A 17393-nucleotide genomic window follows, 5' to 3' on the forward strand; every position below is an offset into this window, starting at 1 on the left:
CACGAAGGACTGTTTTTTGAGGTAGTGGCTGTATTGAAATGATTGACAGCCCTATCATCCCCTCACCCCGGCACCAATATCTCAGCTACAGAAATGACAATACTTTTCAAGAATGTAGTTTAAATTCTATGCAGCAGTCAAATAAAAAAATGTTAAATTAAAATGGGTTAATTCACTACCACATATATATCTAATGCTGTGTCACAAAGCAAGTTTTGTCTTATTAATGTATCTAAAAATAGTGTTTCAATTTTAAACAAGGGCAAATTAACAATACAAAAAACAAAACCATTCAAGGCTGATTTTCATTAATATATAGAAATTTCTCACTTGTCCATGTGAATATCATGTGAATACAGTATTGTATATCAGAGCTACAACTACTAACCCAGATGGAGCAGCTGTAGTGTTTATTAGTTATGCGGACAAAATTATATATATGAAAAAGTCACAATAAGAGCACCAAAGATAACTAAATAAAAACTAAAAACTGTTATGCATTAAAAAAACAAACTTAAACACATTTGTAACCGTCTGGCTCCTTCACACACTGCATCAGACCAAGGCAAGGACGTAAACCAAAGACTAAAGCACCAAATGTAAAACAAAGATGTCAAACAAAAATGAAGAAAACTTTTTCTCTGTGTTTTGTTCCAGAGTGACCAGGTGAATCACTTTCTCTTTCTGTCTTGAGAGCAGCGAGGGCAGTACCTGCAGGGGGGGAATAAATATTGAGGTGGCTAAAGGGAGCTGTAATAATTTTAAAAACACTTGTGCTGCTGCGCACACCAATGACAATCAATTTAGGCTTTCTCACCATTTTCCACGTGGTTTGGTTGTTAAGCCCACACATGCGAAATGGAACCACTCAATGGAGCACTGAAAAAGAAAAGAAAAATCCAAATACACTATTGTAGCACAAACTAACCACTTTGACAAAACCAAGCTTTTCAAAAGACACTATCAAGAACTGAATGTTCAAAGCCCGCAATCAAAGCTGCCATCAAACTGTTTTCTCTTCTGCAGTCCTGAAATGATGATGAGGCATGGGCCTGAAAGTTTCAGGCTTATCATTTTGAGATTTAGATCTAGGAATAATATGCACTCCTGTTTAATTGCATGATGTAAACAATGGGACCAAAACAAATAATTTTTAGATCATTTCAGGACGTTTTCCACCCTAAAACTGACCTAAAATGTAAAAAGTAAACATCGAAGTAGAAAACAACAAAGGTGCAGAAATGTACACAAAATGTTCTGTTTTTTCAGAACTAACCAACATATTGAAAATTATGTTAAATATGAGTAATGTTTCAAATGAACTCTAATTAACCTAGAAAAATAAATAAATAAAAAGACACAGATCTTCTACATGTATTTTACTTTAACATTTCCTTAGTCACATCTCACAGCAAGAGCCGTGGTGTGCAAAAAGATACACAATGAGACGGACCGCTTTATCGAAAAGTATCACTCAGCTGAGATTATTACAAAGTGTACAAAGTGGTGCAGCAACGACGCCAACATTCCTCACATGACTGGGCTACAGAGTAGGGTGTTAGGAAAACTGGAAAACCAAGCCTGCCTAGATTTAGGGAAAACTCCATGGCCGTGGGAACATATTTTACACAGATAGGGTGGGTGCTGCTGTAAAATGCAAGAGCAAATTTAGAATAGATTGTATTTGTGCCCCATGTGAACTAGCATATTAGATGTGTACACAAAAGTGAAATGTGAATTCCTAATCTCAACTCACAAAGTGCTATGATTTTAAAAGTACATTTAGTTTTATCGTGGATGAGGAACTGCTGGAATAAAACACTTCCATTTTTAATCTGCTTTTGCAGTCGCTTCATTTAATCATTATGTGACTAAAAAACAGCCTAAGTAAATAATACCTTTATTTAGTAAGAAAATTCTCAATGGGATAGTTTATATACAATTGGTGGAGGAGTTTGACTGCAACAGAATCAGCTATAGGTTCATGGAAGTAATTCTGTTTCATTGAAATGTTAATTTACCTCCATAAACAAATCTCTGTTAAAATCTTAAGGCAAATCTTAATTCATCTGAGAAAGGATGTCTTTGACAGCATTGGAGTATTTTTGCAAAGTATGTAAATAATACCAAGTTAAGATGTTCCATCCTGGTAGACAAAAACCCAACAAGAGTCTACTGGGATAAAAATCAAAAGGTGACTCAATTAGTGATTAATTAGCTTAAGGGTGTGCACACATAACCACCTCATTTTAGTCATATATTATCCATTTTCCCTCCACAATAGTTTAACTATTTTTTTCAGTTTGGGTTACATTAATTAAAGAAAAAAGTTCTGAAACTATGGGCATCAGAAAACTATGGCACATGAGATGGTGTTCACAAGTGCTGTAAACACCATAGAAAGTCATGCATACAGTAAGTTGTACATGCTTGACCAAGGTGCATAAAGAATATAAAATGAGTGGCAGAGCACAAAACATTGGCCTCTGACAAAGTTTTAGAAATATAAAAAGTAATATCAGAGGGTAGAAGGACTCAAAGTTAAAAGGCAGTACAGGGTTTTTGATCATTTCTTGGGCTGCATGTCTTGGATTCATCTAAGCTATTTGCATTTTGCTGATTTTTGAAAACTGTTCATGATCACCAACTAAGAGAAATACAAGTGCAGAAACTACTGTCTTTTGAGTTCTTGAGTTAATAATTCGGAAATTCACAGCAAAAATGCAACATGAACAAATAATGCTTAGTTTGCACATAAACACATGTGAAATAAGGTCGTAAGTTAAGCTATTGTTTTGTTTGCCAATTAAAATAAAAAATAAAACAAAACAACTCACATCGGTGTTGTCACAGCCAATCATCTCGCCATAAGACACCTGATGACACAAACAGTAGGTGGGCTCATTGGGATCCACAGGCATGTCCAGCACATCAGATGGGTGCACGTTGCCAAAGTTGGAGGCAGGGGCATTGAATTCCCCTCTGATCAAATGAAGGAGAAAAAAATATATAACACCAGTGTTCTTTTACCATTAAAACCTACGCACGATCATGACAAGATATAAAAACATACTGCTGAAAAAGTTTGACTTTCTTCTGTGCGCTCTTGGGACTTCCATCTTCGTCTGAGCTCTTCACTTTAGATCTTGTTTTGGCGGTCTTCTTCTCCTTCTGTCTGGTGTCTACTGGAATTACATAAACGCTTCAGTGTTACACAAAGCAGATTTGTAAAAACTGTACAAGTCGTCAAAACAAAAATAAAACAAAGCACATACAGAGAAAATAGAAAGCAAACACATACCTTTCTTTCCCTTACTGGAGGTGGAATCGTAGTCTGTGCTCTCAATCTGTTTCTCCTTCAGGTCAGCTTCAAACCGAGCCAAGTCTGTGTCGAGGCGTCGGATGTGTTTGTCGACCTGTAGAAAAAAATGAACTTATCAGCCCACTGATAATGTGGTGTATAATTTTGAAATGTTTAAGGTCTAGAACATATGTATGCAGAATATTAAGATTATATGAGATGTACCAACCATTTCATAGGTCTGCATAGCCAGCTGCACCTTGTCATCTCCAAACTCCTTGCATTTACTGTAGGACTGCTGGATCTGCCTCAGTAGGGACAGTTTTTGATCAGAGGAGAGAGTCCGGGCGTTGGAGGTGTATTCTTTAGCCAGAGAGTCAATCTGTCCTTTTAGGTCTAGATGAAATAAGCATAAGTTTTTTATTAGTCCTTTTATTTAACTTTTAGAAATGCTCACATAAAGTAAAAGCCATTTGATGTGCAGAAAACTTGTCGTGTCTTGTGCGTTCTTTGGTCTTCATGATGCAGTTTGTTCACTAATATTCTCTAGCAAACTGCTGGGGCCTCTAAAAAAACAGCAAGATTTATACTGACATTAAATTACACACAGGTGGACTCAATTTACAAATTAAGCGACTTCTGCAATTGGTTCTATTGGGTTTTATTTAGGGGTGTCAGAATAGTATGTAGCAAACACAAGTCTTCAGCACATTCATTTTTGATGTGCAATTTCAATTGAGATTTGAAAATAAATGTGGAACAGATCCAAGACACTTTGTTGAAAACAAATTGTATCCATTTGCTTCAATTTCACAAGGATGTTGCACTTTGTATGTCACACAAAATCCCAACAAAACATAAAATATGAAAAGTTCAAGGAGTACGAAAACCTTTGTAAAGCACCGTAACTTCAATTCACAAAATAAAAAATAAAAATAATCAGTTGGTTTTCATATATATATATATATATATATATATATATCTATATATATATATATATATATATATATATATATATATATATATATTTTTTTTTTAAGTTAAGGTAAGTTTAGTAGAAACCATCATTTATATGACTGGTGGGATCTAAAATAAAATTCAGGAACATTTATAGATCAATGATGCTTGAAGAATGGATACCTCATGAATATACGTGACAAACACTCAATTTTATTTATTCCCACCTTCTGTACGTTGATCGAGATCTCTCATCAAATTAAAGTTCCTCTGCAGCTCGAAGGGAAGATTTTCAATGCCTGGATAGATGAAGATGGTGGGGAAAGATAAAAACATATCAGTGTAATTGCACAATCGCCACAATCAAACAAACCGAAAAAAACAATGCGATTGTGGTAGCTAGCTTAATGTTGTACGTGAAATGCAATTTCTTTTGCATTCTGAATTTGTTCAACAAATACCAAACATACGGATGATTTTGCGGGTTAAAAGAACCAAAGTACATCGACATTAAGTATTGAAACATTGCATGTACTATGAGATATCCAGCAGCATTTTAGCTTCGCTACAAAGCGCTTTTCCAGGAAATAGACAGAGCCTAAAAAGACTGACCGTTAGAAAGTGGTTACTCGTTTTCCTCCATCTAATAAATAGACATGAACTGCGGGGCATAATTAAATGCAAACAATTAATTGACTAAATTAAATTGTACACGTGCAAACAGCTTCAAGGCGTTATTTATAGCTTACTGTCCAAATAATGCTCCAAATACATCCCCGCCGCCATCTTGGAAAAGGTAAACAAGGCAGTTTCCGTTTCGAAAAGGACCAATTAGATTTCCAAGACTTTTTAAGAAAAAAAAATTCATCTTCGTATGCTTTATGTCTAATGTGTTCACCATCCCCCTTCAGAAATTAAACAAAGATGAGAATAATATTTTTAACATGCGTGGAGCTCAAATTACAGTACACATTTTTAAAATAAATTAATTGCAAATACAATTTCTTATCAATTGAAGTAGTAGCGTTTTAATACTCTTTGGTTAAAGGTATAATTTTTTGCTTTGCAGTTAAATTCTACCAAAGACATGAGCTGCAGTAAAGCTTACATTAATATCTCTATAGTCAACCTATTAAGTTCTTCATTATAATTACTTAAATTCTAAATAAAGTTCTCGATTTTTTTCTGTACTCCTTTGGGCCAAAATAGCAGCCCGTGTACTTAAGCCATGAGCAAAAATGTTGAATGTATGATACTTTACTTCAACTGTTAATAGTCTGATATGAGAAAGGAACCGAAGTTTGTGATATCCAAAATAAATATATAAATAAATACCTCCTCTCTCCAGTGAATTAACGACAGGAATCTTTCAAACTAAATTTGTCCATAAAAACTTTTTCAACTTAATTTTATATAATCCGAAATTAACTTACATATATTCTCTTGTTACTCCTCAAGAAATGTATTTTCTTGAAGATTAAAGTGATTAAAATCAAACAATTAAAACCAGTTAACTAAAAAAATTTGAAGTCTTAAAACATTTATTATTTCATGGAGGTTACATTCACCTGCAATAAACCTACAATGTTATAGATCAGATAAAACAGAAATAAACAGTAAAATCAAATCTATCAGCATATAGCCATATTTAACACGTTACTCAGAAACAGATAACATTGACCCAAAGAATATTTCAATGTAGAGAAAGGGAGTCAGGTATTTAATCGGACTCTACAAAATTTCTTTGTAATCTGAAATGTTTCACTGCTCACATGTCAAACATTATTTGTTTTTTTGAAACTTGTGCTTCATCTTTTTGAATTTATTCTTTCCCATCCTGTTCTTCATCTTCAAGGGTGATTTCCCCTTTTTGGTTTGCTTTTTCTCAAATCTACTTCCATCTTTTTTGACAGTTTTTGATACGGTTGTCTGGACAGGAGTCTTCTTTGCAGGGTTCTTTGCCTGGGCTCCCTTCACAGTCTCTCCATCCATTTTGGCAATCTTTGCCTTCTTTGGTCCAGTTTGAGAGCCCTGTTGTCCTTTTATCTTGATGTTTGCTGGTTTTTTAGCTGCTGCTCCATTAGTTTTGGTATTTTGCTTTAGGGCATCTGTCTTTGCTGGCGCAGTGTGATTAGCTGCTTTGCTTTTGGACGGTTTATCTTTCGGAGAGTCTGTAACTTCTGCTGCCTCAGAAGCTTCTGTTGTCTCGTCTTCTGTAATTACCAGCAGAAAAAGTTATGCAATCATAACATTAAACAGAGAAAACATTTCAATCTGGACTCAGATTTGAGAGAGAGTTACCTTTCCCAACTGAAGCTGAAGGGATTACATTAGAGAACTTCTTAAATTTGGCCACAAAAAATCCATCCATGTTGTGGGAATGTGGGTAAAAACGACGGGTGAGTTGCAGGGAGGGATGGAATCTAAATTTCTTGAAACTACGGAGGACATAAAATGTTTTTCTGCTTAATGATCACAGTGTTTATCAGTCAGTAAATGGGTATACTCTCCGGAAACAAATTAGTTAACTTTCACTACCTGGTGAAGCCTTCCTTCCCAAAATCAAGTCCGGTTGGGACGAGCTTAATATTCCTTTTCTTCAAAGCGTAGTCCACCACCCACTCATTCTCCTCCACCTGGTTGGAGACAGACGTGGTTACTATCATAGCTTAAATCAAGACAAACATCCACACAAATGAAATGAGCATAATAGTGGGATGCTTTTATCATTATTAAATTAATCATTTACTTTAAACAAGCTTCTATATCTTTATGAAAAGTTACTTGTAATTAAGTACTCTTGAAATAAGCCAAAACAAAGATATTTGCACTAGAAACTAGACTAAAACTATTTAGTAAGATTTTGTGCTTTTGCTCCATAAATTGTTGATTTCATATAATTGTTCAGATGATGTTAAGGTGAATAGACTGCAATGTTTTTTATAATAATAATTCAGACATCAGCTTCACTGCAGTCCTGACTAAACCTCATTTTGTGCTAACACATACCATTATTGAGCATGTGCAGTAGACCAGGTATCCTCCAGTAGAAGACGTTGCATTCACGGAGTCGATAGCTGATAGAAGCAGTTCTTTTTGCAAATGAGCAGAGCGCAGAATATCTGGCTCATCCTAATCAAAAAAACAAGTTTAGAGGGAAGAGATGTTTTAATGCGCAAGGAAATTTTAACTAAGAGGGTATCTGTAGATCAATGGGCGGAGACAAGCTGTGATGTTTCACCTTACTGGTCTTTACAGCTGGATCTTTTGCAATAACTCCTGTGCCTGAGCATGGTGCATCAAGCAGCACTCTGTCAAACCCTCCCATTACCTGTGGCAAAAACCTCCATAGTTCAGTAAACTATAAACGATACGGTCGTGACATTTATTTAAACCAATAAAATAGTTTTTATTTATGTCTTGCAAATGAACATCTGAAATTAAGTTACCTTTGGGAACTGCCTGCCATCGTAATTGCTGACCACAGAGTTAGTGACCCCAAGGCGGTGAAGGTTTCCCACCACGCTCTTCAGTCTTTCAGCATTAGCATCATTAGCTACGATCACTCCTGTGTTTCTCATCAGCTGAGCTAAACGGAGGAACATTCACTTCAACATCTAGCTCTCAAAACATAATTTGCAGGCATAAGAGTAATATATCTTACCCATATAGGAGGTCTTTCCTCCAGGAGCCGAGCTCATGTCCAGCACCAGCTCCCCCTCCTGTGGAGAGAGCGCCATAACAGGAAGAAAGCTGGAGGCTCCCTGCAGCATGTAATGACCGGCCAGATACTCCGGGGTCGCACCTGGATTCAAACAAAGCATGATATCAAAACTCTGGCAGCTGAAATATGCTTCTCTGTAAAAAAAAAAATCAGGCTAAAATTAGAGTTAACATGTTGAAGAGAAACGTACCGATAGGTACTGAGGAGTCATAGATGACCAAACCCACTTTGGACCATTTCCCCAGTGGGTCCAGGTTGACTCCTCTGTTGATCAGAGCCTAAACAAGAACAAATACAAAATGATCCAAGTTAAAATTATGTCATTTATTTCAAATTGAATAAAAAAAAAAAACACACCAGTACCTGCTGTATTGCATACATTACCAAAATAGCTTCAGATTTTTGTTTAAATCTTTGTCTTTTCCAAAATGTATCCTAACTATAATCAAAGTCTGTATTCAGCAGATGTGTGTAAATAAATTAAATCTGAAAAGCTGCCCAGATAAAAAAAATCTTTTGGCTTACAAAAGCATTCATACTAGGAATGCATAGATATAAAAGTCTGGGAAAAAGAGGGAAGAGACTGTGGTTAGGGACATACACACATATATATATATATATATATATATATAGGGACAGTAATATATAAAAAGCTTGATATTGACACTGTCATACTCTAAAGAGTCCGGAGTAGTTACCTGTGCTAGGTCCCGCCTCCTTGTTTTCAGCGTGTTGGTTCGAATTGTGACCGGTCTCTGAATTTCATTGGCTTCCAGGAAGTCAACAAGCTGCCGAAAGCAACAAAAATTACTTATTTTTCAAGCTGCCACCCATAACCTTTCAGTGAATCATAGATTCGTGGATGCAAAACAAACAAACTGACCTCTGAGAGAGGGAAGAGGTCCATTAATTTCTCAATGAGGAATTCATTGTAGCTATAATAAGTACAAAGGTCTTTCTTCAGAAGAGAGAGATAATCCACTCTGGCTTTCCCCTCCTCCCTTTTTGCTGAGAAATTACAGAGGACATCAATGTTGTCCTTTATTCTCTGATGGACTGTCTTCAGGTCCAGAGACAGGGCACCTGAAAACAAAGGTCAGAGATGAAGGTTTGGTCATTTGCAGAACATTTCCTGATGATTTGCTGTCAGATTTTAACAACAGACTCACCCTCCTTCTCACTCTCCTCAGCAGAGGGAAGCCGGAAGGTATCAAAATCATCCACATTAGTTTGGATTGTTTCCTCCTCGTCCATGTCAGAATCTGATTCATGCTTCTCATCACCATCGTCATCCTCCTCTTCATCCTCTTCATTATCATCATCACTGCTTAGACCCATGGATTCCTTCAGTTTTTTCTCTTTTTTGGCGGCACGTTCAATTGGAAGAAGCTGAAGTGGATCAAATCAACAAATTAAGTTAATTTAATATTTTTGCCACAATTATAAAATCTAATCATTCCGGAGCAGAGTTACGGTAGACTTCTGATCGAATGGCCTGAGGACTAATTTAAATTTCAACTGTGACGTTTGACAAACTTCTGAAAGGAAATAAAACAAAACCTGCAGACTTTCACAATCTTCCTGAAAAGCTAAAAAGAAGAAATTCAGATGAAAATGAAAAAGTCTTACATTAACAAAAAGAATGAGTAAACTTAAAGTGACATTCAAACACTGCAGAATGGTTAATTTCTATCATAGTGGACTGGCTACACTAAACAGAAGCTTTTTATAGGCCAACTTTTAAATCAATTTAAAAAAATGAGAGATTAGTCAGATAACATACATCATCTCCATCACTGTCCTCCTCTTCCTGTCCACTGCCATCATCTTCTGCACCATAGTCGTCAACCATTTCATCATCATCATCTTCTTCTTCTTCTTCCAGGTTTTTTAATTCCAAATCTGCACTTTTCTTTTCTTGTTTTTTTCCTCCCTTCTTCGGCAGAAGCACCTGCTCTTCCTCTTCCTCCTCCTCATCTTCCCACATCTCCTCGCTGTCATCCTCACTTTCAGGTTCATCCATTTTGCGCTTCCTCTTTGTAGGTTTCAACCATTTACTGTTGTCATCACTGTATCCTTTGGACAGAAATAATGAGCACATATTTTCAATTAAAATTTCAGACAGATGGCGACAGCCTTTAAGAAACATACAAAAACCACTTCTATAAATGTTCAAGTACAGAACACATTGATTTAAAATTCTGTAGTGAACAAGAATCTAGGATTATTTTTCGATCAAAGAATTTCTTTATTATTCTAAGCATGCATAAAAATGTTCTTGTTTAAAAAAAAAAACATTCTTATATGTAAAGTAGGAAATAATTACCCCATTCTGTAGTTATTTTTTAATCAAAACAGATATTTGTCATTTTTAATCTTTCAACTAGGTATGTGGGATTGTATTTAAGCACAGCTGACAGGTAGCGATAATGCGAAATCAAAGCTGTGTTGCTTGGATGTCAAATATACAAAATGTGAGCAGGAAAAGTGTTTTTTATCTTTTGCCTAGTATAGCTTCAGCCACATTTCCCTTAAAATGTCTGTATTATTTGTTGCCTAATGTTTGTACTCAGAAATCAAATTTATTGAGATCACCAACTGAAGTCAGAACATTGAACACTGGGAAGGTTGTAGGTCACCAGGCAGAGTATGACATCCAATATGACTATTTCAACACAAAATGTATTGAAAACCTTTTTTTTTTTTGCTCCTGAAAGTTTGACATCTGTCACATCCATGACTCTTTCCAATAAACCTCAAAATAAAACTGAAAAAAATTTATTACAGTAAAGAATAAACAGATGTGAGCAAGAAACTATTACAAAATGTTTTTTTTGTTGTTTTTTTTTTTTTTTGCAATAGTAATAGAGTTTCCACGTGGATGAGAAGTGAAAACACAGGGGCAAGTACATTAACGTGGACAGAACCAAAAATATTTTACTTTGTGTACCATTAATCCAAAGGCACATTTAAAATGTTGCTTGTGGTGACAGATTTACTGTCATTTCTAAAACATGTCATGAACATTGGTTCAGATTGATGTGCTTACCTTTTTTTGGTTGTTTCTCAGCAACATTTTCTGGCTTTTTCAGGTTCTCAACTCTCTTAGCAGCTCTGAAAAAATGCAGACGTTACCAAACACCTTGCAAACACTGTGGCTGTATTTAAAGCTGACTTAGCAGTCCACCTGTTACCTTTTTCTGGCTCTACTTGACAAACGTTTTGGTCCTGCATCTTCTGCAAAGACAATACAACCGTTATACACAACCGGCAGTAAAAGAAGCAAACAGTCTGTGCTTTTGTTTTCATTAAGTATCAGAAAAAAGATACTTACCTTCTGTATCTATGAAGTTGGCCAACTCAACATCTGCGCCCTGCTGCTTTCTGGCTTTCTTACCCGGCCCCCTCTTCACCTTGTTGGTGGGATCAAGCTTCCGACCCATGACTCCAACTCTCAGCTACAACCTCAAAACAAAGAAGCAGAGAAAATTAAGTCACTACTACCACTCCTTGCCCTAACAATAAATTAGTGAACATTATTAATACCCTACATATCATACCGAGTCTGACATAGAGAGGCCTCCATTACAACGTAGCCCTCAGCTCTGGAGTCACAATCTGCTCTATAAACCCTCTACTGTGGCTCTAATTAGTTTTGACCAATAAGAACATGGAAATAAATAATAGTCCTGTTGAGTTTCCTGACAGTACAGTGGACACTATTTAATTTATCAGTGAATGAACATCCTTCAAAAATAATTGTGGCAAATAACATGCTGTCATGGTGATGAAGTAATGTACATATGCACAGGTTGTTGTTAAAGTAAAAACAATTGGTAGTACAAATCCTTCAGTAATAAAAATATTACACCACAAGTAAATATATACTGCACCTGTATGTTTAGTAAAAACAGTGATTTCTAAAAGTCTAATGATCCTATTTATAAACTATTAATATTACAGAGGGAAGTGTAAGTATGAGAACTGTTGGATTTAAAATACAAATAATTAAATAAGACTGAATTAAAAACTACTAACATACCCCCACCTTGGCCAGCTAAAGCTGATGGCAAACTTTACTAACAAAAGTGCCAAAAAGCCTCTGTTTATAATAATAGGTTCAGAAACATGGCTTATGGAAACAAGACAATCAACGACTGAAGATAATACATGGCAGACATGGGAGCATTTATGTAAAAGGGTTAGGCAAAAGGTCGTATGTAGATACAGGCAGTAAAAGCTTGCGTTACTTACTCGATTATTTTGTTTCCTAAAAGATATACATCTATGAAGCTGTAAAATTATCTGACGAGCAAGTTAGCACTAAGCTGCACAGGGACAAACGAATCTGGTTATAAAATAATGAGCCTTTTATAAAACAAGACCTGCTTCAGCGTACCCAGTTGGCAATTTAAAATGTTTCAGTTACGAAAACGTTATTGTTGTTTTTTTTTTCTGGCTTCACAGACAAGCTTAACTACATAATACTCAAATACTCACCCACTAATTGACGCTTTTTGACTTCAGACTTTCAGGTTTCCACACGTGAAATTTTCTTCAACACGTTGCTGGAGAATATCCGGCGCACCAAAATGACGTACTAATCTTGCGCCGCATTAAAATATTTTGGTTTTATTTAAACAAAATGGTAAATGTTCTCAGACATCATTTATGTAAAAAGAAACAGATTAGCTTATGTAAATGCATTACTTTACGTTGTAACTGTATAATTTAAAAAAAATACCTCAATGCGTTTTCTTTAATGACGTCATCTTTCTGCGACTAACAAAAGGAGTCATGGCATCTGGAAAGAAGCGTGGTCTGGAACATTTGGATGAATATGAACCAAAAGCAGCAAAAACAGGCAAAATCAACCTCCAGGATCGAATGGCTGAAAGAAGGCTCATTGTTATTCTGGAGGGAGCATCGTTAGAAACTGTGAAGGTTAGAGAATAACGCTGCTCTTAATTACAAACCAACATCTGTGAACAGCTAATGCTGAGAGGATTAAACTCTGATCTCTGTTTGTTGCTGTTTGGTTTCTGTCTTACAGGTTGGTAAAACATTTGAGTTGTTAAACTGCGATCAGCACAAAAACATGATCATCAAAAATGGAAGAGATCCGGGACACATAAGACCAGACATCACACATCAGGTAAACACAAACCTTACATCAGTTTGTGAAGCGTTTTCCATCTTTAATAATTTATTATAGAAATTACTATTTCTATAATAATTTACTCTGAATTATTATAGAAATGAAATGAATTCCAATGCTTTCCCCACTTATTCTCAGATATGTGAAATTACTACTTTTTTTCATAATCCTTGGTATTATTTTTATTTTTGATTTTTTGTGCGTGGTTGTGTATTTTTACTTTTCTTACAGTATCTGCCTGATTAAGTTTTCTGAAAACTATCTGTCCATTCATTTCAGTGTCTGCTTATGCTGATGGACAGTCCGCTGAACAGGGCAGGCCTGTTGCAGGTTTACATCCACACTGAGAAAAACGCCCTCATAGAGATCAACCCACAGACCCGCATCCCCAGAACCTTCACCCGCTTCTGTGGTTTAATGGGTATTGTTTCTTTTTTGTTGTCTACAGTGGCTTGCAAAAGTATTAAGTTCCATTAATCTACTTTTACATTGAGATTTCTTATATTAACTGTGTTCGCTAGATGATGTTTGGCAAAGTGCATATGGAGCTTCTTAAGGTTCTCTTTTAATAAAACCCTTTGTGCCACTTCTCAATCGCTGTGAGATTTGTGACATGAATCACTGATAGTTTTCCTGCTGACAGATTTTCCCAACCGAGCTGTGGATCTTTACCGCTCCTCCAGAGTTACCATTGGCCTATTGGCTGATTGTGTGATTCATGCTCTAGGGCCTTCACAGAGCAGCTGGATTCATGTTGAGATCACAAGATTACACTCAGATTGACTCCCTTAATCGGAGAATTTATGAAGAAAATCTTTTAACATTTGATGTTGAGATTTATTAGATTAAAGGGAACTTAATAAAAGTGACTGTCATGTGTTTTTCATTATTATTTCTTCTATTTGTCAAACTGCTGGAAATCATCTATCCCTTCCACCTCACAGTTGTTCCCTTCTTTGTATTGGCCAAACACATAAAGTTTTCGCTGGAAACTAAATTTCATAGAGGAACTTTTATGAGGGATTAATAATAAAGTTTTGTCTAATCTAACCTAAAGTACACTAAAGGTTGTAGTCATAATGTAACAAAGTATTGAATAGTTGAAGAGGAATAACGACTTTTGCAATGTCCTTTTTATGCATAGCCAGGTTTTTTTCTCCATCTCTTTGACTATTTCTTCTCTCTCTAACACCAAAGTTCAGCTGCTGCACAAACTGAGCGTTAGAGCCGCTGACGGTCCTCAGAAGCTGCTGAAGATGATTAAAAATCCAGTGTCTGACCACCTGCCCCCCGGCTGCCCCCGCATCGGCATGTCCTTCTCCGCTGGGGAGGCTGTAAATGCTCGGACCGTGGTTCCAGAGGGCCCTGCAGCAGTGGTGATCGGAGCGTTTGCACATGGTTCGGTGAGGAGATGATACATATAGTTCTTGTTTCGTGGTTTCAAATAATTTCTCAATATAACCAGTGTTGGGTTTTTTTTGCCCTCAGGTGAATGTGGACTACACCGAGCAGACAGTCTCTATAAGTAACTACCCCCTCTCTGCAGCTCTGACCTGTGCCAAAATATGCTCCGCCTTTGAGGAGGTGTGGGGCGTCCTGTGACAAACGGATTACAATAAACTGCTGAAAGGAAACAGCTGTAATTACATGGTTCTGGTTACAATGAACCAGATTTACTGGAACAAATGCTGAACGTTGCCACAACTACAGGAAGCAGAGAGCGCCTGCTCCCACATAAATATTATTTTTGTTTTGTTTTCTCAAGATCAGAAATGTGAAAACATAAATCATTATGTCAACATAATGGGATAATTTTTATATTGTTTCCAGATAACAAAAAATATTTGTTTATTATAATGAGATGATTCTTTGGATTGGAGAAGTTTTGTTTTCTACTTTAAAGTGGCTATGATTTCTCCTCTATTCAGTTCAGTGCTCCTGCACCTCCATTGTAAATTTCAAACGTTTTCTGCAGCCACACATGGAGATGAGTCAGGATGGTGCGTTTCAGTGCTGCTTGTTAACCTCATAATTGATACTAAATTGGCTGTAAAGGAATTCTCTATGAATCTGTGTTTTTTTCCTCCATGATTATGACTTTTATTGGACCTTATGGTTACTTCTGTACCTAATAGATTATCCTTTGAAAAAGCCTTCTTTTGTACCAATATGTGTAACACAAAGTATAAATTAAAATGTATTTTTAGGAAAAGGTGTTTCTTTTCTTTTTATTACAATCCGAAACAAAGCAGTTATAACATCTTTATATCAGTAATTAATGGAAAATAAACGGATGAAAAGTTTTCATTCAACACAGTTAAAGAAACAAAGAATGGTCAGATTGATAAAAATACTTCAGTTTATTACCAATCTGAGTGCTTCTAGCTTCTCCTGTAACTCTTGTGATGGTTTTTCTGCCGCTTTGAGCTTCTTTTAGGAAGTGTCCGTCTTTGTGATTGTTTTCTTCTAGAAGATTTGACCTGTTTTGGTTGATGCACATGTGTCTTTTTAGTCTTTGCTGGTGGCGTGTGAGCTTGAATGGATCGGTTCTTTCTGAGTTGAGGTCTCTTCCTAGCTCGTTTTTGGGGTTTTCTTTTGGGTTTGGGTGACTGCTTTTTTTGTTTCTTGGACTTTGGAGCTGCTTTGCCAGTTTTTCTTTTCATTTTTTGTATTTTGGCTTTTGCTTTGGCCGGATTATTGTTATTTTTCTGTGCTTTTGTCTCTTCTTCAGGGTCTTTATTGGCTGGAGGCTTCTTACACGGCTCTTGTGGGGGCTTCTGAGATGTTGCTTTGTTCATCTTTGCACTCTTTGTTTTTATTACTTTCTGTTTTTAAAGGGATAAAAAATGTGTACAGTAAAGCTGATTTGATATTTGACAAAACAGTTATTAAAATTTTAAGCGAACATCCAAACATCCTCTGAAAAATAGTCTGGATGCAGAACTGAAATGCCACTCGGCGAAAGGAGCAGATTCAGTTTTTACCTTATTGTTGAGTCTCAGTGAGGCGTTTCTTGTAGTTCGCACCAGTGTCTTGTTGTTGACCAGCTGCTCCGTCACCACCTTAACTTGCCGATTGTTCTTTGCAACATCATAGCCTTCGGCGGCCAGTGTCTCCTTGAGCTCATCCATGGAGATGCCACCTTTATGTTTGCACTGGGAGACCACATTAAGGATGAGCTGGGAAACCTGCTGCTTCGAGAACTTTGCCGCGGGTGCATTATCGGCTTTCTTTTCAATCTGATGTTTGAAAAGACGAACGGGAGTCTCTGAAACATGAAAAGGTTTTAATTCTAGCTCTTAAATGTTATATTTTGTATTGTTAGATAAACTGAAAGATGTGGAAAATACAATCAATTTAGAAGTCAAATGATAAAATCAGGCGATGCCAAGTTTAAGAAATGTAAAATGTTCAAAGTCTAAGTAGTTTAAGATGTAACTGAACAAAAAGAGGTAGCTGTGTAAATGGTTAAATCTTTAAGAAATCAGATGAACTAAGACTACTTATCTCTCAGTCTAAGATATGCTATATCTCACACTGTTTGCATTGTTTTTGGAGTTGGCTTTTTTGGCTTTTAATCTTTGTAAATTTGCATAGTGACAACAATAAATTCAACAATTCAGCGGTTAACCTGAAACTTTACTTAGATTTGACTTACTTGGAAGTGCATCTACGGCTGCTAGTTCCTCCCGAGGCAGAACGACTCGTTTCAGAAGCCGACCCAGACGTTTGGCTCCGGCTTTTCCAAGGCCTCTTCCGGCTGGGTTTTTTGAGGGATTATTCTGCTGTTTTGACACGCCTAATAGTTTCTTCTCATTTGTTTTAAGACTGGTGGAAGCATTTTCTTTGACACCTCCCTGCAAAGCTTTTTTTGCTCTGTTTTTTTTCTTCATTTTATGAAAGAAACAGACATTGTAACCCAGAAAGAAATCTACAACAGGGAAGCTAATTTGAAATGGCCAGAGTTTTTTCAAAATCATACTTTGTTGTATTTAAAAAAAAACAACTGTTTTGTATGTTTTTTTTACAAATCCGTTCCCATAGCAACCTAACAACAGCTGTGATTAAGCTCTTAAGATGTGCCAGAGCTATTTGAAATTAGTTTTAAAGGTTCATGAACCATTTAGTTTGTTTGTGTTCAAATATTATAATAAACTGAATCACCTGAATTATTTTTTTTTACTTCAGTGCAGACCGGACGTTTTGGCAAATCATGCAAATTAGTAGCTTTTTGCAATAAACTAAACAGAGCC

The 17393-nt window shown here is 36.3% G+C and overlaps 4 protein-coding genes across 8 annotated transcripts; 1 reads left to right on the forward strand and 3 right to left on the reverse strand.

Annotated features, from left to right (window-relative positions):
* Positions 1-10: 10 nt before the first annotated feature.
* ing4 (inhibitor of growth family, member 4) lies at positions 11-5112 on the reverse strand. 3 transcript variants are annotated; one of them, XM_044116914.1, is made up of 9 exons: positions 5008-5046; positions 4871-4919; positions 4486-4557; positions 3531-3697; positions 3302-3416; positions 3074-3185; positions 2838-2982; positions 818-879; positions 11-711 (listed from the first exon to the last, which is right to left on the reverse strand). In XM_044116914.1, the coding sequence occupies exons 3-9, from the start codon at positions 4511-4513 to the stop codon at positions 672-674; spliced, it is 669 nt and encodes a 222-aa protein (XP_043972849.1). In that variant the 5' UTR covers positions 4514-4557; positions 4871-4919; positions 5008-5046; the 3' UTR covers positions 11-671. The 3 variants fall into 3 exon arrangements, with proteins under 3 accessions (XP_043972849.1, XP_043972848.1, XP_043972847.1); XM_044116913.1 differs by lacking the exon at positions 4871-4919 and having other exon boundaries at positions 3074-3182; positions 5008-5112; XM_044116912.1 differs by lacking the exon at positions 4871-4919 and having other exon boundaries at positions 5008-5112.
* Positions 5113-5957: 845 nt separating this feature from the next.
* Positions 5958-12587, reverse strand: nop2 (NOP2 nucleolar protein homolog (yeast)). Of its 3 annotated transcripts, none has more exons than XM_044116918.1 (16): positions 12483-12587; positions 11317-11447; positions 11177-11219; positions 11032-11096; positions 9766-10058; positions 9152-9371; positions 8866-9065; positions 8681-8770; positions 8173-8260; positions 7923-8063; positions 7708-7847; positions 7500-7589; positions 7268-7390; positions 6797-6894; positions 6560-6696; positions 5958-6471 (listed from the first exon to the last, which is right to left on the reverse strand). In XM_044116918.1, the coding sequence occupies exons 2-16, from the start codon at positions 11423-11425 to the stop codon at positions 6041-6043; spliced, it is 2268 nt and encodes a 755-aa protein (XP_043972853.1). In that variant the 5' UTR covers positions 11426-11447; positions 12483-12587; the 3' UTR covers positions 5958-6040. The 3 variants fall into 3 exon arrangements, with proteins under 3 accessions (XP_043972853.1, XP_043972850.1, XP_043972851.1); XM_044116915.1 differs by having other exon boundaries at positions 11317-11440; positions 12483-12584; XM_044116916.1 differs by lacking the exon at positions 12483-12587 and adding an exon at positions 12237-12387.
* A 153-nt stretch (positions 12588-12740) lies between these two features.
* On the forward strand, positions 12741-15347 carry emg1 (EMG1 N1-specific pseudouridine methyltransferase). Its single transcript, XM_044116926.1, has 5 exons — positions 12741-12926; positions 13036-13137; positions 13420-13561; positions 14338-14543; positions 14629-15347. The coding sequence occupies exons 1-5, from the start codon at positions 12780-12782 to the stop codon at positions 14740-14742; spliced, it is 711 nt and encodes a 236-aa protein (XP_043972861.1). The 5' UTR covers positions 12741-12779; the 3' UTR covers positions 14743-15347.
* Positions 15348-15476: 129 nt separating this feature from the next.
* LOC122831026 (histone H1-like) lies at positions 15477-17253 on the reverse strand. The gene is made up of 3 exons (XM_044116925.1): positions 16799-17253; positions 16125-16408; positions 15477-15965 (listed from the first exon to the last, which is right to left on the reverse strand). Exons 1-3 carry the CDS (start codon positions 17118-17120, stop codon positions 15522-15524), a joined length of 1050 nt encoding a protein of 349 aa, XP_043972860.1. The 5' UTR covers positions 17121-17253; the 3' UTR covers positions 15477-15521.
* Positions 17254-17393: the final 140 nt, after the last annotated feature.

The sequence above is a fragment of the Gambusia affinis genome, linkage group LG05 (assembly GCF_019740435.1).
Source record: "Gambusia affinis linkage group LG05, SWU_Gaff_1.0, whole genome shotgun sequence".
Lineage (NCBI taxonomy): Eukaryota > Metazoa > Chordata > Actinopteri > Cyprinodontiformes > Poeciliidae > Gambusia > Gambusia affinis.